At 64.0% G+C, this 17,383-nt stretch overlaps 3 protein-coding genes across 4 annotated transcripts; 2 read left to right on the forward strand and 1 right to left on the reverse strand.

Annotated features, from left to right (window-relative positions):
* Positions 1 to 97: 97 nt before the first annotated feature.
* On the reverse strand, positions 98 to 10,503 carry KLHDC7B (kelch domain containing 7B). Its single transcript, XM_025455155.3, has 2 exons — positions 10,365 to 10,503; positions 98 to 5,838 (listed from the first exon to the last, which is right to left on the reverse strand). Exon 2 carries the CDS (start codon positions 4,093 to 4,095, stop codon positions 1,060 to 1,062), a length of 3,036 nt encoding a protein of 1,011 aa, XP_025310940.3. The 5' UTR covers positions 4,096 to 5,838; positions 10,365 to 10,503; the 3' UTR covers positions 98 to 1,059.
* Positions 10,504 to 10,539: 36 nt separating this feature from the next.
* ODF3B (outer dense fiber of sperm tails 3B) lies at positions 10,540 to 12,713 on the forward strand. Its single transcript, XM_035695955.2, has 7 exons — positions 10,540 to 10,678; positions 11,315 to 11,455; positions 11,544 to 11,747; positions 11,962 to 12,066; positions 12,155 to 12,276; positions 12,353 to 12,493; positions 12,582 to 12,713. The coding sequence occupies exons 2-7, from the start codon at positions 11,347 to 11,349 to the stop codon at positions 12,660 to 12,662; spliced, it is 762 nt and encodes a 253-aa protein (XP_035551848.2). The 5' UTR covers positions 10,540 to 10,678; positions 11,315 to 11,346; the 3' UTR covers positions 12,663 to 12,713.
* LOC112665451 (protein SCO2 homolog, mitochondrial) lies at positions 10,546 to 17,327 on the forward strand. 2 transcript variants are annotated; one of them, XM_025455234.3, is made up of 3 exons: positions 10,546 to 10,678; positions 15,754 to 15,965; positions 16,487 to 17,327. In XM_025455234.3, exon 3 carries the CDS (start codon positions 16,500 to 16,502, stop codon positions 17,298 to 17,300), a length of 801 nt encoding a protein of 266 aa, XP_025311019.1. In that variant the 5' UTR covers positions 10,546 to 10,678; positions 15,754 to 15,965; positions 16,487 to 16,499; the 3' UTR covers positions 17,301 to 17,327. The 2 variants fall into 2 exon arrangements, with proteins under 2 accessions (XP_025311019.1, XP_025311012.1); XM_025455227.3 differs by lacking the exon at positions 10,546 to 10,678 and adding an exon at positions 13,110 to 13,883.
* The last annotated feature ends 56 nt before the right edge of the window (positions 17,328 to 17,383 follow it).

Consider the following 17,383-nt stretch of genomic DNA (forward strand, 5'->3'; position numbering starts at 1 on the left):
TGCCTTCAATGAATTAAATATATTTAGTGCCAGCAGCACCAAGCAGAATAAAAAGCAAAAATGGGGCTGGATAGGGACAAACCAGGTCAGACGGTGGGACGGGCAGCAGTAGTCAGTCAGATTTATTTGCCTTCCTGTGGTGGATTCCAAAATAGGTAAAGGGCAACATCGTTCATTCATCCTAGGCACTGTCCGAGGTGCTCACAAATATGACCGTATGTTCTCACAAGTCTCCTGAGTGACAGATGGTCGTTATCCCCGTTTCACAGAGGAGAAGAATGAAGGTAATGTTGAGGCCTGTGGCTCATGGGAAAGAGCTCGGGGAGAAGCTGGGCCTTGTGTAAGAACCAGAGTTGGTGGGAGGTGAGGCTGGCTTCCAGGGCAGAGCAGGTGGGAGGGACCCCCCCCAAGGGGTGTGAGCCCAAGAGGTCCTGGCCAGACCTGGCAGGGCCTACAGGCGGCAGAGTGGTTTCAGAGACAAGGTTCTAGGCCTTGGGGACCAGTTGGACAAAGGAGGGCTCCAGAGTTGTTCCCAGAAGAGCCAAGCAGGCTCCCGAGGCCTGAGGCAAGGACATTTCCCGGGGACTTCTCCGTCCCTTGTCCCCCTTCCCACTCCCTCATAGACGCCCTGCCCAGCTTGAAGCACTCGCTCAGGACAACACACAGGGGTGTGACTGTGTTTCCAGCCACCTCTTCCTCCACAGACCAAGTCCTGGTCCTTAGGGCCACATCAGTCCCCGGCTTGGAGGCCCCGCGGCCTGCAGCCAGGCCTTCTTCCCAGGCCGGGGGTGCTGTGGGACCGTCCTGAGGAGGGGCTGGGGGAGCCAGCTGTGGGCTGCGGGGACCGAGTCCTAAGGAGTGGACGGCGCTGAGTGGGCAGGTGGGAAGCGGCTCCCGGGAGCAAAGAGCCTGAGCCCCAGGGGAGAAGCCTCTGTTGGGGGCGATGCAGGGGATCAGCAGCCTTATCCTAACAGAAAAGCGAGGTTGTCCCAGAAGCCCCGGCAGAGAGTTCTGGATCCCCGACACCGTGGGCGGCCGGGGTCTCGGGGGGGCAGCTGCTCAGAGTGCAGTCTGCAGGGGGTGCGCTGCGGGCAGGGTCAGCACGAAGGGGCAGAGGACTCCCCTGCTCCCCAGGGGAAAGGGCTGTAGCTCCTGGGCCTGGAACTGCGCGGTCCCCTCGGACACCGTGAAGGTGGCGGTGACCTGGCGGTTGAGGCAGTAGATGGTGTCGCCCAGCGCAGCGCAGTGCAGCGGGGCGGGGGCGGGCAGCGGCAGGGGCGCGGCGCGGCTCCAGGAGCCAGTCACCGTGTTGTAGCGCAGGACGGCGGCGCCCACGCCGCGCAGCAGGTCGAAGCGGTACAAGAAGCCGCCCAGGGCCACCATGTCGCTGCAGCGCCGGTGGCTGGCGCTGTAGGGACACTCGTCCCACGCGTCCTTCCCGGGGCTGTACCTGAGCAGGCGGTAGGAGAGGTGGCCGCCGGTCACGTAGATGTCCCCGCGGCAGGCCACGGCCTCGTGCGCCACCGGGAAGGAGCCCGCGGGGAGGGGCGCGCGCGGCGTCCAGGCGTCGGTGCGCGGGTCGTAGCGCTCCACGCTGCGCAGGCACTCGCCGCCGATGGCGTACAGCATTCCGTCCAGGGCCACCAGCTTGAGCTGCGCGCGCGCCTGCCGCATGGGCCGCACCTGGCTCCACACGTCGGTCAGCGGGTTGTAGCAGAACACCTGGTTGGAGCAGGCGGCCGCGGCGCCCGAGCCTCGCACGCCCCCCGCCAGGAACAGGTAGTTGTGCATCGTGCACAGCGCGCAGCCGCGCAGCGGGGCCTCGGCCGGCACCGGCGTCAGCGCCCGCCAGGTGTTCTCGCACGGGTCGAGCACGTGCAGGTGCGGCCGGGAGGCTGCCTCCGCCCCCGCGCCCCCGCCGCGCGCCCCGCCGCCCTGGTAGGGGCCGGGCAGCACCAGCACCCCCAGCACCGCCTGGCCGCGCCCGGTGCGGAGCCTCAGGATGCGCTCGCGGGCCGCGCCGCTCAGCCGCCGGTACAGGGCGGTGTCCCCCAGCACGCGCAGCAGGTCGTCGCTCAGCAGGGCGTAGGGGTCCCGCTCCGGCCCCCCCGCCTCCCAGCTCCTGGGGCCCGGGAGCGTCGGGGCCCCCAACACCGCCCCGCGGCCTGCAGCGCGCGCCTCGCCGCCCGGGGCCCCGCCCTGCCGCCCGGGGAACACCGCCCTGCTGGCGTCGGGCTCAGGGCTCCCTGCAACCCCCGCGCCCCCCGCACCCCCGACGCCCACATCTGAGGAGCCATCCGTGACCACCGGGCTGGGGGCCGCCCCTTCCGGGGCAGAACACTCTCTGTCCTCAGGGGCCTTGCCAGGGCTGGGATCCCTGGGGCCCTGGGGAGCTGCCCTTGGGGCCCTCCCTTGGTGTCTCTCCTGCCTGGGGAAAGGGTGACTCCTAAGAACCATGGAAATAAGGTTTTCCCAGCTGCTTGAGAGCTGCCCCTCCTGCTTGTCCTTGCAGAGAGCCACCCTGTGCGCCTGGGGCGTCGGCCCCGACCCACTATTGGGGGCAAGGGATGGGGGGGCCTCGGCTGGGCCTGGGGTTAGGACTGGGGCTGGGGTTAGGGTTGGGGATGAGTTTGGCGCTGGGGCTGCAGCTGAGGTTGGGGCTACGCATGGGGTTGGGGCTGGGACTGGGTTTGGGGTTGGGGATGAGGTTGGGGCTGGGGCTGGGGCTGCAGCTGGGACTGGGGTTGGGGTTTGGGCTAGGGCTGCCCCTACACCGGCAGTTTCATCCTCGGCAGGACACTGGCCAACTCTCAGGGACAAAGAGTCTGAGGGAGAGGAGGTCGGAGGAGTTGGGGAAGGTGAGGGTGGCAGGGCCGGGGGCTCGTGAGTGGGGGGACCCCCTGCCTCCCACCCGCCGCTCTGCACCCCCAGGCCTGGGCCAGAGAAGGAGCCGTGTCCGGAGCCCCGAGCCCCCACCTTGCCCTCCTCGGTGGCATCCGGAGTCCCCTGTCCCTGAGGCAGAAGTGGGTGTCCACCCCGTAACCCTGCTGGCCTCGGGCCCCTGGAGCCTGGGGCCTGGCTGACACTCCCGGGGCCCAGGAGCTCTGTCCGCGCCCAGGGCCAGGCTTCCTCGGAGGCAGGGGGTCCCTGAGACTGCGGAGCAGAGCCTGGGGCTGCTGGGAGGCCGCCGTCCCTGCACCCCGTGGCTGCCGCCCCCCCCAGGGGCCCGGTGTGAGTGGCGGGAGCAGGGGGCACCTGCGGGGGAAGAGCAGGCCCCAGGGAGCCGGCGGCATCCACCGTGTCCCACACGCTCAGCACAGCGCCCTGCCGAGCAGCGTGCACCTTGGGGAAATAGGGGTCTCTGTCCCCCAAGCCCTGGTGGGGCGACCACCGCCGGCAGCTGTGGCCCCTCTCCAGGGAGCCAGGCAGCCCCGCACCTTGTCGCCGGGGGTTGGGGTCCTGTTCTGTGGTGTGGGCCGCGGCTTGGCCAGTTGACACCTTGGCTGGGACGCCACCTGCCCCCACTTGCCCTTCCGTCCTCCTGCCGGGGCTCCGAGGGGTGAAGTGTATCAGGAGGGGGCCAGAGGACCCCCCTCCGCTGCTCCTACCCTGGAGGGCAGCACCCGGCCTGAGAGGCTCCCTTCCTTTACCTCGGGGGGCTTCTCGAGGGGCATTACCTTGCTGCTTTCCTGAGGCCCCTCCGCGGGTCACCTCGCCAGGTGTCTGGAGTGGAGGTGCTGCTGCGGTGACCAGAACCCCCCCTTCCCGCAGTGTCTGGTCCCAGGCCCCGGCTGCAGGCGGCCTCCCCTGGCTGCATCCTGGCGGCTCCGACTCCCCCTGCCCCGAGCCGCGGCCGTCACCGACCTGGGACGTCAGGGGCAGGGCTGGCCCTGGCCTTCCCGCCTGAGGCTGGGCCGCGGGGGTCATGGGTGCGGGTCCTGACGCCTCCTGCTCCCGCCCAGAGCCAAACCAGTGCAGGGCGAGTGCGGTGGCCGCCACCACGGCCAGTGCCAGCAGCGTGAGCACGGGCCCGTCCCAGTCATCCTCCGTGTCCCAGCCCCAGCCCAGCCCGGACCCCGGGGTGCCCTGGGTCATGGTGCACGCTGCCCACGGGTGAGGGGCGCCTGCTGAGGGGCCTCACTCTGCGTGGCGTCAGGGGGAGCCCCCCCGAGACCGCATGCTGTCCAGGCGCTCCGGGAGCTCAGGGACCCCGCTGGGCCCACCTGCCCCCTCCTTTCCCGTAGGTTCCAGCAGCAAGTGCCATCGTCCTCAGGACTGTCCTGCGTCTCAGCCAACCTGCCTCTGCCTGCGGACCCTCCGACCCCCAGGCCTCCTGCACGGCGTCCCAGCTTGGAGCCGGGGCGCCTCAGGCTGTCGGGGCAGAGTTACCCACCGGGAGATGTTATCTGCAGCTTTAGCAACACGATGCAGCCGATGAGATTACCAGAAACCCAAGAAGCCCATTCCACTGCGGGGGGGGGGGGGGGGGGGGGGGTAGGAGAGGCACAGGCCGTGGGGCCAACCCTGCAGGCTTGTCTCAGACCGAGGAGGGCACGCATCCTCTCGCTAAGCTCTGCCCCGAGACGTGCACCCTCCTGTCACCTGAGGGAGCAGGGGGGTGGACTGGGACTTGCACTGTTCTCTCCCAGAATGCATGAGGGCCTGGGAGGGACCAGGCCTAAAGCCGCTCCCTTCCTCCAGCAGCCTCTGGAAGTCCCTCATCCTGAGCTCAGAAGAGGCAGGATGGAGTTTTCAAAAGGAATGTTCTAAGCTGACAAGAGGAAAAAAATGAACAAAATCAAACCCAAAGTTGTATTTCCTTATTGGCCTGATTATCCCAATCTGCCTGCCCTCTCCAGCGCCTGCTGTGCCTCCCCTGCACCCCAAGAGCACCTGCCTGCTCGGATTCCTCTCATGGTGCCCCCAGAAAGCCTGAGCCCAGCCTGCCTCAGCCCCGATGCCGCAGCAGCCAGCCCCCAGGGGCCCTCCGAGACCTCCGCTGACCCCGTGCGTCGCCCTGGCTCCTGGCTGCCCATCCCATCCCCTGGCCCTCCCCCGTCTTCGCCAAATCACTGCAGTCCGCTGTCCTCCGTGGAAGTCAACCCCTCACAGGCCAGCACGTAGACGCCTGTGCGGGCCGTGCACCTGGCCTACCTCGGCCTGTTCGGCAGGTACGAGCCACGTCTTCTCCACCTGCTCCTCACTTAACCCGAAGCACGTGGGGCCCAGACATGAACAGGAGCCAGGAGTCTCCGGGACAAAGGCGGGACCCCCCCCAACATGTATTCGTTCCTTTTTCTAGGACACAGGACCTCTCCCTGACTCGGACACTGAGGAGACGGCCAAGGAGCATCCCTGGCACCCAGCCCAGGCTCCGCTGGACCTCAGGTACGTCACCCATCTGGTGGCCTCCCAGCTCCCCGGAGTGTATTAGATGACAGTTAGAGGGTGGAAGGCGGGCCCAAGCTTTAAGGTGGACCTCAAGTTGGTGGCAGGCTTTATGGACATTGTACCTATACCCGTCCCCGTCCCAGGCTCTGTCTCTTGGTTGTTTGAGGTCCAAAGGCCCTGAAAAGACGGACGTGACATGCCCTCCTTACAGGCCACGCAGAAGCCCGTCAGGCATCTCTACCCAGCTTCTGAAGACACCTGTCGTTAGCAGGGCCAGGCTGCTGTCCGAGACCAGAAGAAGCGTCACTGGGTGATGCCCTAGGGTGTCACTGTGATCACGGAGGAACCAAGCACAGGAAATCACTCCAACCAGCCTGACAAGGTGTCAAGGACCGTCATGGGTCTTGGTGGCACACAGGTGACCAAGGACAGGTCTCGGGCCATCCTCTGTGGAAGAAAACCAGGGGTGGAGGGGGGGACTCCGCTGCACGGAGACACTCCCCATTGGGAAGGTGGCTGAGGACATCTTCCCCCCCAGCTCCTCGGAGATTCCCCTTCCTAACGTCCCGGAGAAAGCCCACGGTCGTGGTCGTGCCGCCGGGAGCTGCGCTACGAGACACCAACACAGCAAAGTTACCGTCGAGGGGAAAGACAAACATGCAGCAGGAGCCTTGGAAGGTGTCCTGCGGGCGCACTGCCCCCCGAAGCTCCTGTTCCTCAGACACTGGGAACAGGAGGAGACGTGCGTGCTCCCGCAGCCACGCACCCAGTGCTGGGGGCCTGGGGGTAGAAAACGGAGGGCACACGCATGCTGCTCCACAGCCCTCCCGGGGCCCGAACGGGGCTGGAACACTCGGGAAGAAAAGCGCGGTGATGTGCTGACATGATCCAAGTGGAGAGCTAACACACATAAAATGGCGTCCCTTTTTTTTAAATCTTTTTTTTTTTTTTTTTCATTTTAAATCATTTAAGGACGCCTGGGCGGCTCAGCAGTTGAGCCTCTGCCTTTAGCTCAGGACATGACACCAGGGTCCTGGGATCGAGTCCCACGTCAGGCTCCCTGCATGGGGCCTGCTTCTCCCTCTGCCTGTGTCTCTGCCTCTCTCTCTCTCTCTCTCTGTCATGAATAAATAAATACAATAAAAAACAAACAAACAAACAAAAAAAAACAGTGTGGCACTCACACAAGGATGGACATACAGACCGGGGGAAAGAACTGCAAGTCCAGAAATAAATCCGGACTCTGTGGCCAGTTGATTTTTGGCAGGTGTGCGAAAGCCATTCAAGAGGGAAACGTTGGTGTCGGCGAACACGCTGGATCGCTGGATGTCCACACGCACACCAGAGCCACGCCCCTGCTCACCCCACACACACAGGTTGACTTCATGGGGCACCTGCGCGCTCAGGTGGGGAGCGTCTGCCTCCGGCCCAGGCCGTGCCCCCAGGTCCTGGGATCGAGTCCCTCTCGGGCTCCCCGCAGGGGGCCTGCCTCTCTCCGTGTCTCTGCCGCTCTGGGGGTCTCTCAAATAAATAAAATCTTTAAAACAAATTAACTTCAAATGGATCAACAACCTAAGTACAGGAGCTAAAACCATAAACTCTTAGAAGAAAACATACGGATAAATATTCATGAAGTTGGTTTTAACAGTGGGTTCTCTGGCCCGGCCGGCCCCAGCCCCGCATCCCCGCAGCCGGGCGCCCGATGACTGTGGGGGGCCTGTCACGAGTGCTCGGGCGCTGGAAGAACTTCAGGGTGGCCCCGCCGGGCGACCACCTCCCCGCCCAGTCGGAACCTGGTTCCCGCAGAAGAGGAGGAGCCATGGCAGCGCCATGGCCGGAAGGTAGCCAAGAACGGCTCCTAGGAGGGCACCCAGTGAGGCGGGTGGCCGCGGGCGCAGGGCCACCCCGGGCAGAGGACGCCAGGCCCACCCCGGGCAGCATGGCCCAGAGCAAAGCCTCCCCACCGACGGCCATCACGTGGTCCCACGACAAAGCCAGGGACAGTGCTGTGCGAATCATGAGTCACCGAGTCGGTTTCCGCTCGGGTCCTGATCACAGGGTGGAGACGCCCTCAGCTCTGTGCTCCCCGGGGTGTCTGCTTCTCTCCCTGCCCCCCACCCCCACCCCCTAAAACAAATACATAAATGTTAAAAAAAAAAAAAAAAAGCAACTACATTGCCGTGCTGTTCCGTATTTACTGACAAAACTAGCACACAAGGGGAGCCGTGTTCACCCCCGCGGCAGGGATCCGTGAGGGGACAGCCTCCCACCCAGCCCGCGGTCCCAGCACCCTCGGGGACAAAACCTAGCGCCACGTCTGCCAGCTCGGGGAGGCCCTGTGGGGGCCCCTCCAGGGTCAGGGGAGGGCCCAGCTACACACAGCCCGCGGCTTGGTCCACCAGCCAAGCAGCAGCGTATGATCGCCACGTGCCCCTCACCCCGTGGGTTCTGCATGTCACCAAAGCAGGTGAGCTCTACGTCCAGCCACCCTGTGTCACTCCCTCCACCATTGCTGTTCTGGTCCAGGGAACAGACCCAACCCCGACCTACAGAAATATAACCCGTTTCTAAACTGGAAACTCAAAACCCTAACCTAGCCTCTCCTCCCCACCGTAACCTACACGGTCGATACAATTCCGATTTCAACGGATTCTCAGAAATTCACCTAGGGAAAAAAAAAGTGTAAAATTATCCAAGCAATTTTGGAAAGGACGCCAAAAAAGAAGGGACTTGCCCTGTCAGGAATCAGAAAGCACTAGAAAGCCACAATAAAACAGGAGCATGTATAAAAATGTCATTCCTCTGTACAGCAAAAATTACCAATAAGAAAATAGAAAGAAAAATAACAAATCAAAAACACAAGACCCCCAGACGAGTTACCATGTGTAACAAAAACATCCTGGACACCTGGCCGGCCCAGCAGTAGGACATTTAAGTTTTGATTCCAAGATCATGAGTTCAAGCCCCATATTCAGTGTAAAGATTGGTTAAAGATAAAAAGAAAATAATTTTTTTGAAGATTTATTTATTTGGGGGAGGAAGGGGCAGGAGAGAGAATCCCAAGCACATTCACTTCTGAACATAGCGCTGGATTCCACGATCCCGAGATCATGACCTGAGCCGAAATCAAAAGTTGGACGCTTAACCGAGTCCCCCAGGAGGTCCCAAAATAAAATCTTTTTTTTTAAATGTCCTTCTTGGGCAGCCCAGGTGGCTCAGCGGTTTAGCACCGCCTGTAGCCCAGGGCTTGATCCTGGAGACCCGGGATCGAGTCCTGCGTCGGGCTCCCTGCATGGAGCCTGCTTCTCCCTCTGCCTGTGTCTGCCTCTCTCTCTCTCTGTGTGTGTCTGTCATGAATGAATACATAAAATCTTTTAAAAAAATTAGCAATTTGCAAATACTTTTGTTTTTAAAATATTCAAAAAAAATAAAATAAAATATTCAGTAAGATATCTCGTATATGGAATAAAGTTTGTACTAATCAAACAAAATGATTATAGCTTTTAAACTTTAAACACAAAAATTCCCAACTGTCACAGAATTCCAGAAGTGAGAAAACTCAAGGAAGTGGTTTCTTCCTTGTTACACCCGCTCTGGTGTCATTGTTCAGCTCAGATCTGAGGCTTAAAGCCAGAAATGCGTCCTCGCGGGGGAGGAGACACCAGCTGCACTTTGAGCTCCAAGCCCCGTTCACAGTCCTGGCCCGGCCCGGGGCACCCGGCTAAGAACAAGGGCGGCGAGTCCAAGCCAAGGTCCTCACGGAATGCAGGATGTCCTCAAGGATGCATAGGAAAAATCGCTAATTTGAAAGTTACACGAACCCTCCTGAACTCAACAGTAACCACAGGGTTGTCTAAAATATGACCAACAAAAGATTTGTGGGGTAGGAGTATTGTATCTCCCTCCTCCTTTGGAGTCCTGCTCTCGGGAGGATAATGCAAAGCTGACCAAGTCCGGCTCACTGTATTACCTTTAAATTCTCTCCAAACAATGCCTCCTCCACCCGCCTCTCCTCTCAAGCCGCAGGTCCCCTTGGGAGGCCCGCATCCCCGCCGAGGCCCCCTTGGCAAAGACCAGAATCCCCACAAACCTCTGGGCACCGCTCACCCCCCTCCTCTCCAGGAGCCCTGAGTGCTAGAGAGCTCCAGAATGGGCACGTTCTTTTAGTTGACTTGATTGTTCCTTTTTCTGTTTCCAAAATAGTTACTAACGGTCTTTAAAATTTTTTTCTTCATTAGTAACGAGATCATTCAAGGTTATAGATCTTCCTCTGAACGCGGCTTTAGCTGTGCCCTAGAGTTGGACACGAGGGATCTACCTTTGTGATGCTTTAAATATCATGTGGAGCTTCACATTTGAGTTTCTTTGATCCAGTGGTTTTTGTTTTTTAAAGCTTTAATTTATTTATTCATGAGAGACACAGAGGCAGAGACACGGGCAGAGGGAGAAGCAGGCTCCATGCTGGGAGCCCGACGCAGGACTCGATCCCAGGACCCCGGGGTCACACCCTGAGCCAAAGGCAGAGGCTCAACCGCTGAGCCACCAGGGTGTCCAGATTCAGCGGTTTTTAAAAGACAATTTGTTCATATCTAAGTATTTTTTTTTTTTTAATATTTTGGACTTTGAGGGCACCTGGGTCAGTCGGTTCAGCTTGGGACTCGAGGTTTGGCTCAGGCCATGATCTTCAGGTGGAGGGATGGGGCCGCATCCATCGCCAGGCTGGGAGCAGAGCCTGCTTGAGATTCTCTGCCCCTCCCCCTGCTGCCTGCGCTCTCAAATAAATAGATGTCTTGTTTAAAAAGAATTATTTTGGACTTCCATCAAAAATGTGCTATCTCTTTATTCAATTTGTATGTTTGTCTTCAGTTTTGTTTTGTGGCCCAGATTGTTTCTGCAAATATTCGCGTGTTTAAATAGATACAAAGTTCTCTCTCTACAGGTGACAAATCGAGCAGGCTGTTTGCGCTACTTACTTTCTTCATCCTCAGGTCTGTCTTTTGTCTGCAGATCTGTTTCTGGAAGGGTGTCCTGAGGACTGGGGGAGGGTGCGGCCAGCCTTGGGCAGAGGCCCAGCCCGCAGGCCTCCTGGGAGTGCCCAGGGCTGGGCGGGGGGGCGGAGCCGGCCGGCATCGCGGAAGGATGGGCGGAGCCAGGTCGGGGCGAGGGGCGGCCAGTCCCCCGTTGCCAGGAGGCGGGACCTGAACACAATGGGGTCTGGGAGTCGGGCTGGGCCGGGTGGGAATCCAGCACCCCACCTCGCCTTCCCCGCCGGGACCCACAAGAGCAGGTTAGTGTACCAACCTTGGGGGCCCCCTCCGGGCATCGGGTCCCCATGCCGCCCCCTCACCCCGGTGTCCTTGCCCGATGCCCCTAAAGTATCCGCGAACCCCAGGGAATTCCTTTCCGGGAGAACTGAGACCAAACTTGGCGCGCTCACACCCGACTGGGCTCGTTCTGGGGGCCTGGGGGGCAGGGGGCGGGGGCAGGGGCAGGAGCCTGGGGCAGGGCCTGGGGCTGGGGGCTGGGGCCTCGGGTTGGGGTTGGGGCTGGGGCTAGGGGCAGGGGCTGGGGCAGGACCTGGGGTTAGGGCTGGGGCTGGGGGCCGGGGGCAGGGACAGGGGCCGGGATCTGGGGCAGGGCCTGGGTCTGGGGCAGGTCCTGGGGCTGGGGGTGAGGCCTGGGGCAGGGCCTGGGTCTGGGGCAGGTCCTGGGGCTGGGGGTGAGGCCTGGGGCAGGGGCCGGGGTCTGGGGGTGCCCCCGACCCCGCGGGGCCCTCAAAGCTCCCGCTTGTTTGCCGGGCGCCCGGGATACCGGATGGGCCCCGCCCCGGAGTCCGGAGTCCGGAGTCCGGAGGCGGGAGGAGGGGCGCCCGGCGGCCCGGCCGAGCCCTGGGTGGAGGGGGGGGCCGCTCTTCCGTCCGCAGGTGCCGCAGGCCCGAGCGCCCCGCCGCGCCCCATGGGCTCCGACGTGTGGGTCGGCCCCTGGCGGCCGCACCGGCCCCGCGGCCCCATCGCAGCGCTCTACCGAGGCCCGGGCCCCAAATACCTGCTGCCCCCGAACACCGGTACCGGCGTCGGGCGGAGGGCGAAGGCGCGGCGAGGGCGGGCCCGGGGAGGCGCGGGCCCCGGTGAGGCTGCGACGCCCCCCCGCAGGCTACACCCTGCACGACCCGTCGCGGCCCCGCGCCCCGGCCTTCTCCTTCGGCGCGCGCCTCCCCCCGCCGCGGACGTTTTGCGGCCCCGGCCCCGGCCACCTGGTTCCCGCTCGCATGACCGTGCGCGGCCCCGACGGCAGCCCCGCCTACTCCATCCACGGCCGCCCGCGCCCCGCGGCGCCCCTCCTCACTCCCGGACCGGGTCAGGACCCCTGTGACCCCGGCGTCCCCACCCGCCCGGCCGCCTCCCCGGGAACCCCCACCTGCGCCCCGGGCCCCCTCGTGCACCGTCCACTCCAGGCTCGGTGCCCCCATGTCCGATCTCGAAAGGACCCCGGGCCCCAGCGGCTCTGACCCCCGAAGCCCGGTCCCCCCACCGGGTCCCCAGCAGGCCCACCGCCCCGTCCGCCCCGCAGGCAGGTACTTCCCCGAGCGAGCTGGGAACGCGACGTACCCCAGTGCGCCTCGGCACAGCATCGCGCCCCGCAACTGGGGCGCCCACGCGGAGCAGCAGACCCCAGGTGGGCCCGGGAGGCCGCCCCGCGGGGACCCGGCGGGGACCCCCGTGAAGGCCGAGCCTCGCCCCCACCGCCCGCTGCTGCCCCCCAGGCCCCGCGACCTACACGGTGCCCTCGCTCCTGGGCCCGCGCGTCGTCGGTAAAGTCTCGGCCCCCACTTACTCCATCTGCGGCCGCAGCGCAGTGGGCAGCTTCTGCGAGGACCTCAGCAAGGTGGGGGCGGCCGGGGGCCGGGGCCCAAGCTCGAGGCCTGCAAGCTGGACCCAGCGCCCCTGCCGCCCTCCCACAGACCCCGGGCCCCTGCGCCTACCACGTGGTGAGCCCCGCGATCTACAAGGCCCGGGCCCCCCAGTTCTCCATGCTGGCGCGGACCTCGCCCCCCCGGGACAACAGCCTGAATCCGGGGCCTGCGGCCTACAGCGTGGACCAGGTGCTCTGGCATCCCGGGTCCCGGGTCCGGGTCGGGACGCGGGGCTGGGGGACCCCCGCGAGGTCAGCGCCGTGTCCTGGGCCCGCAGCACCGGAAGCCCCGCGGCTGGAGCTTCGGAATCCGGCACTCGGACTACCTGGCCCGGGTCCTGACCGACGCGGACGACTGACCGGGCGGGCGGGCCCCACACGTTTGCATAAAGCCTCCCGAGCCTGCAGAACGTGCGCCCCTCTGTTCGCCGCGGGCGCACGGGAGGGGGGGCGGCGCTTGGTCCCCGGGGTCCCGTCCCGCAGCTGGCCTACCCAGCCCCGGAAGGCACGCGTTGCCGTGATTGGTCGCGCAGTAGGGTCGTCCCGCCCCCGCGGCGGCCATTGGCCCAGAGCCCCGCCCATCCGAGCTGCCCCGCCCCCGCCGTCCACTTGCCGCCTTTGGGATCCGAGAGGGCGACTCCGAGGCAGAGGAGCGGACACGGGAGGGAGGGGCGGGGCCGGGCCAAGCGCTCCTGCCGCAGAGACACCGAGACAGGGCGGCGGCAGGTTCCAGCGGTGTCGCACCCCGCAGGCCCGGGGCGATGGAGCCACAGGGGCCCCGCCCGGGCGCACCCGCTGACCTCTCGCGGGGAGAGCCAGAGCCCGAGCGACTCCCGGAGCTGATCCGCCTGAGCTAGGCGGACCTCGGGGCGCCTCTGACCCTGGGGCCCCCACTGTCAGTGACCCCAGGAGAACCCACCACTGTGGGACACCCCCCCCCCGTGTTGGCTACACCCCTGTATCCCATGCCCCGGGGCCATGCCACTGCAAGACCTGGGTCTGCAGAAGACCGTGGCACTGGCCTGGGCCAAGTCTGAACAACAGCTCAGCACTCAGAGCATTCCACAGGAGCAGTGGGGGACAAGGTCACCCTGGTCCTCCTACCTGTCCTGGCTGCCTGTGGACTGCAAGGTTAGAAGATGCCTCCTCTCCAGCCCAGAACGCCTGACCCAAAGAGGTCAGCAGCCCACAGGCAGTTTCTAGTTTCAGCCTGGCCTAGACGGAGTCCCCAAAGGCAGACCCCAGGCTTCTGACCCCCAGGATGGAACTGAAGGTTCCCCCTCCCCATCAGCCCCCATCACAGGACCAAGTTGTCCAGCTTCCCTTTCAGTACCCCAGTCAGGACTCCCAAGGGAAGAGCTGGGCATTCCTCTCCCTTGGTTCCCCAGACTTGTGTCCCTAGGAATGGGTACTAGCCTCTTCCCCATCACTCCCCAAACCAAATGAGGACAGTTTTTTTTCCATTCCCTCTCCGCCAGCCCTATATCTGCTACAACTGCTTAGAACTCCAGCTGAAGTCCTAACCAGGGAAAGTAAGGGGAGATGTGAAAGTAGAGGAGTAGCTGCGCAGGTGTACTCAGGTACCTACCCAGCAGGTTCCAGGGATCAACAGATGTGGTATGGGCAATGGGGTGAGGGGGTGCAACCTGGACAAACTGGAGTCCATTTCTGGATTCACTGTCATCTAGAGCCCAGAGCAGGTACAGGTGGGCTGACTGGTCACTGATCTAGGTGCCTGATAGTAGTACTGGCTGGAATCTCTGAAGGATCACTGATGGGTCATTAACCAGGGTCAGATATTAATCAAAGTTATTTATGAGTCATTGATGGTCACTGAACTTGGATCATCAGTGAAACTTTGGAGTCATTAATAGAGATTTGATCAGAATCACTGTTTGGCCTCTAATCAACCATTAATGGGCCAGAAGACATTGATGAGTCAAATCAATGATGAGTCAAACCAGTCATTAATGAGGACTCATCAGAATTGTTCATAAGTCTGTGGTCATGGTCTTGGACACCTGTTGCTGATGAACCTCTGATCGGGGTCAGTGAAGGGGTCAATGAAGGTCACTGGGAGCCCTGATGCAAGGGAGTTTGGCCAGACATAAGGGCTGCTGGAGGCAGTGGGTCACTCTCCTATGGGTCAGGGCAGGAGGCCAGTTCCCGCAGATGGACTCCTGTATGAAGCCAGAGGTGTCCACCACGGTTGACAGCCTGCCAGTCATCATGGGTAACCTGACCCCAGACTCTGGGTCTACCGTTTGCATATTAAAGATGCCTGACCTCTGACCCCACAAAGTCTAGGTCCTCTCATCAGGGGACCAGGGGACCTCCCCCAGACAGATGATCTGAAGCAACACCAGGGTCAGGGGCCCCGCATCACAACACGCCTGACCACCGGGGCCGGGCGGGCTGTTGGTCGAGCGTACCACTCCATCTGAGTCCTGATTCCAAGCCCCATGTTGGGTGTAGAGATTACTTAAAAAACAGAACAAGATGCCTGACCACCAACTCAAGAGGTGACCTAACATCCCCACAGTAGGGAACCTGGTCCTCCATGTCCAGCGTCCCTGACCCAAGAGCATCCCCCACGTCCCCTCCCAGGAAGCTCAGGCCCCTCACCACCTGCCGCCCCCAGCCTCCATCCTCCACCAGTGAGAAGCCGCTGCTGGTGGACCTGCAGGCCGAGGAGCCCGGATTCCCTGGCCACGCCCGGGCTGGCAGGAGCGCCCGTGAGCACCTGCCCGTGCCCGCTGGAGCCCGTGCGGCCTCTCCATCGGGCGGTCTCCTAATGGGAGCTCTCCTCTCCCCCTCGGAACTCTGGCGGGCTGGCCTCACACGCCCCTCGGGAGCTGGACGACGGCTCAGCCCCAAGGCCCCCGGGTGCAGACCGACCAGTCCTGGCCCGGGCCTCGGCTCCGGGACCCCCGCGCCGGCGGATAGCGGGCGCCCGGAGACCCCCGTCCCTCCCGGCAAGCCCGGCCCCTTCCCTGAGTTCCCATTTCCTGTCCCTCCCGCCCTCCCCCCGGCGCCTCGGGCCCGCTCCACGGGGCCCGCCCGGCCGCCCCCGCTGGCCTACAGGGGGCGTCGTGCCCCGGACCGCGCGCCCAGCACTGCCCGACGCACAGCCGTGGAGCGGGAGAGCGAGCCCGGTGCCGGCGGGAAGAGTGCGGGGGAGGGGGGGGAGGGGGCGCCAGGGCGGAAGCCCCGCGCGCAGCCTTAGGCTGCGCCCGTCACTTCTGCGCACGCGCGCGGCGGGAGGTGGGGGAGGGAAAAGGCGAGCCGCACGCACGCCCGCGCATGCGCTCTGGCGCCGAGCGTGCGGGAGCGCCCGAGCCCGGCGACCCCTGCCGTGTGGCGCTGCCGAGTTTGTGGAGCGCGGGCCGGGTCCCGGGGAGCCTGGGTCGCGCTCGGCGCGTGACCCGCGCGGGGGTCCTGCCTTCTCAGCTGACCGCTGGGCGAAAGGTGTGCGCTCCCAGGAGAGAGGCCCGAGAGGTGCCCGCGGGCCGCCGTCGCGTGCTAGGCAACTTGGCGCGCGCAGCCGGCGTGGAGCGGCCGTGGGGCGTGCCGAGGGTCATCCAGCCCGGAGCGCAGGCCACCGGACGTGGCGGAGAGCAAACGTGGGAATCCCCGGGACGGACCTTTCCGCAGCCGAACAGGTGAGGGGTGTCCTAGGACCAGGGGGCTCCCGCGAGAACGGCACGGAGGCCGGGAGGGGAGGAAGGCGGGGCCTGCGGCCGTGGGAACCTCGCCTCTGCTGGGGCCCAGGCTTGCTGCTGAGCGCGGGCTCGGCCGCCCGTCGGGGGTTGAAGCTACAGACTCACTCGCCTCTTTTCAAGACATGGGGGTTTACTGCAAACAGGCACACATGCTCAGGCGCCCCGGCGAGGCGTGCACGTGGGATGCGGCCCGCCGGCGGAGAGGGAGGACAAGAGGGCAGGAGGGCCGTGCGGAGCCACAAGCGCGGCCGTGCCTGGGTGGGAGCTGGCGCTGGGAAAGACGGGCGTGGGCCACGGGCCTAGGGGCCGCCTGAGCCGCAGCTGAGCTCATCTGCGGAGTACCGCGGGAGCGGCCTCCGTGAGAGCCGGCGTGGGCTTGGCGCAGCTCCCTGCAGCCACCGGGGTTGACCCAGGACGCTGAGGTGACCTCAGGCTCCTGACCCCAGCACACTGTCCTCCAGGAGCATCAGGTCCATGCTGCTGCTGGCGTGGGCACCCAAGCCTTGGCACAGGCTAGCACATCTCAAGCCATCAGCCCTCCGATGGACCCCAGGAGGCAGGGCCCTCCACGTGAGCTACGGGCTCCTGTCCATGCAGGGCCCTGAAGGGACAGGCAGGCCGAGCAGGCCCCAGGGCCCTGGGCTTCGGACCAGGCTGTTGGTCACCGCCCTGTTTGGGGCTGGGCTGGGCGGGGCCTGGCTGGCTGCAAGGAAGGAGAAGGAGCAGAGGCAGCAGCAACGAAGGACAGAGGCCCTGCGCCAGGCGGCGGTGGGCCAGGGGGACTTCAGTCTGCTGGACCACCGCGGACACACACGCTGCAAGGCCGACTTCCGGGGCCAGTGGGTGCTCCTGTACTTTGGGTTCACTCACTGCCCCGACATCTGCCCCGATGAGCTGGAGAAGCTGGTGCAGGTGGTCCGAGACCTGGAGGCCGAGCCTGGCCTGCCCCCAGTGCAGCCGGTCTTCATCACTGTGGACCCCGAGCGGGACACCGTCGCAGCCATGGCCCGCTACGTCCAGGACTTCCACCCGCGGCTGCTGGGCCTGACCGGGTCTGCTGAGCAAGTAGCCCAGGTGAGCCGCAGCTACCGCGTGTACTACCGTGCCGGCCCCAAGGACGAGGACCAGGACTATATCGTGGACCACTCCATTGCCATCTACCTGCTCAGCCCTGATGGCCTCTTCACCGACTACTACGGCCGCGCCGCGTCTGCACAGCAGATCGCCGACAGCGTGCGGCGCCACATGGCTGCCTTCCGCAGCATCCTGCACTGAGCCACTCATTAAAGGGGGTGTGACGGAGCAGCGGGCTTGTGATCTGTACGGCAGCCCAGGAGGCAAGGGCAGGAAGGGGCTCA

Source organism: Canis lupus, chromosome 10 (genome assembly GCF_003254725.2).
Source record: "Canis lupus dingo isolate Sandy chromosome 10, ASM325472v2, whole genome shotgun sequence".
Lineage (NCBI taxonomy): Eukaryota > Metazoa > Chordata > Mammalia > Carnivora > Canidae > Canis > Canis lupus.

What these genes read in the sequence shown, in the direction of transcription:
- KLHDC7B (XM_025455155.3), bottom strand. Translation starts at nt 4,095, where the DNA reads ATGACCCAGGGCACCCCGGGGTCCGGGCTGGGCTGGGGCTGGGACACG.
- ODF3B (XM_035695955.2), top strand. Translation starts at nt 11,347, where the DNA reads ATGGGCTCCGACGTGTGGGTCGGCCCCTGGCGGCCGCACCGGCCCCGC. An exon ending in CCTCCTCACTCCCGGACCGG is followed by an intron (nt 11,748 to 11,961) that starts GTCAGGACCCCT and finishes TCCGCCCCGCAG; the next exon opens with GCAGGTACTTCCCCGAGCGA. An exon ending in TCTGCGAGGACCTCAGCAAG is followed by an intron (nt 12,277 to 12,352) that starts GTGGGGGCGGCC and finishes GCCCTCCCACAG; the next exon opens with ACCCCGGGCCCCTGCGCCTA.
- LOC112665451 (XM_025455234.3), top strand. Translation starts at nt 16,500, where the DNA reads ATGCTGCTGCTGGCGTGGGCACCCAAGCCTTGGCACAGGCTAGCACAT.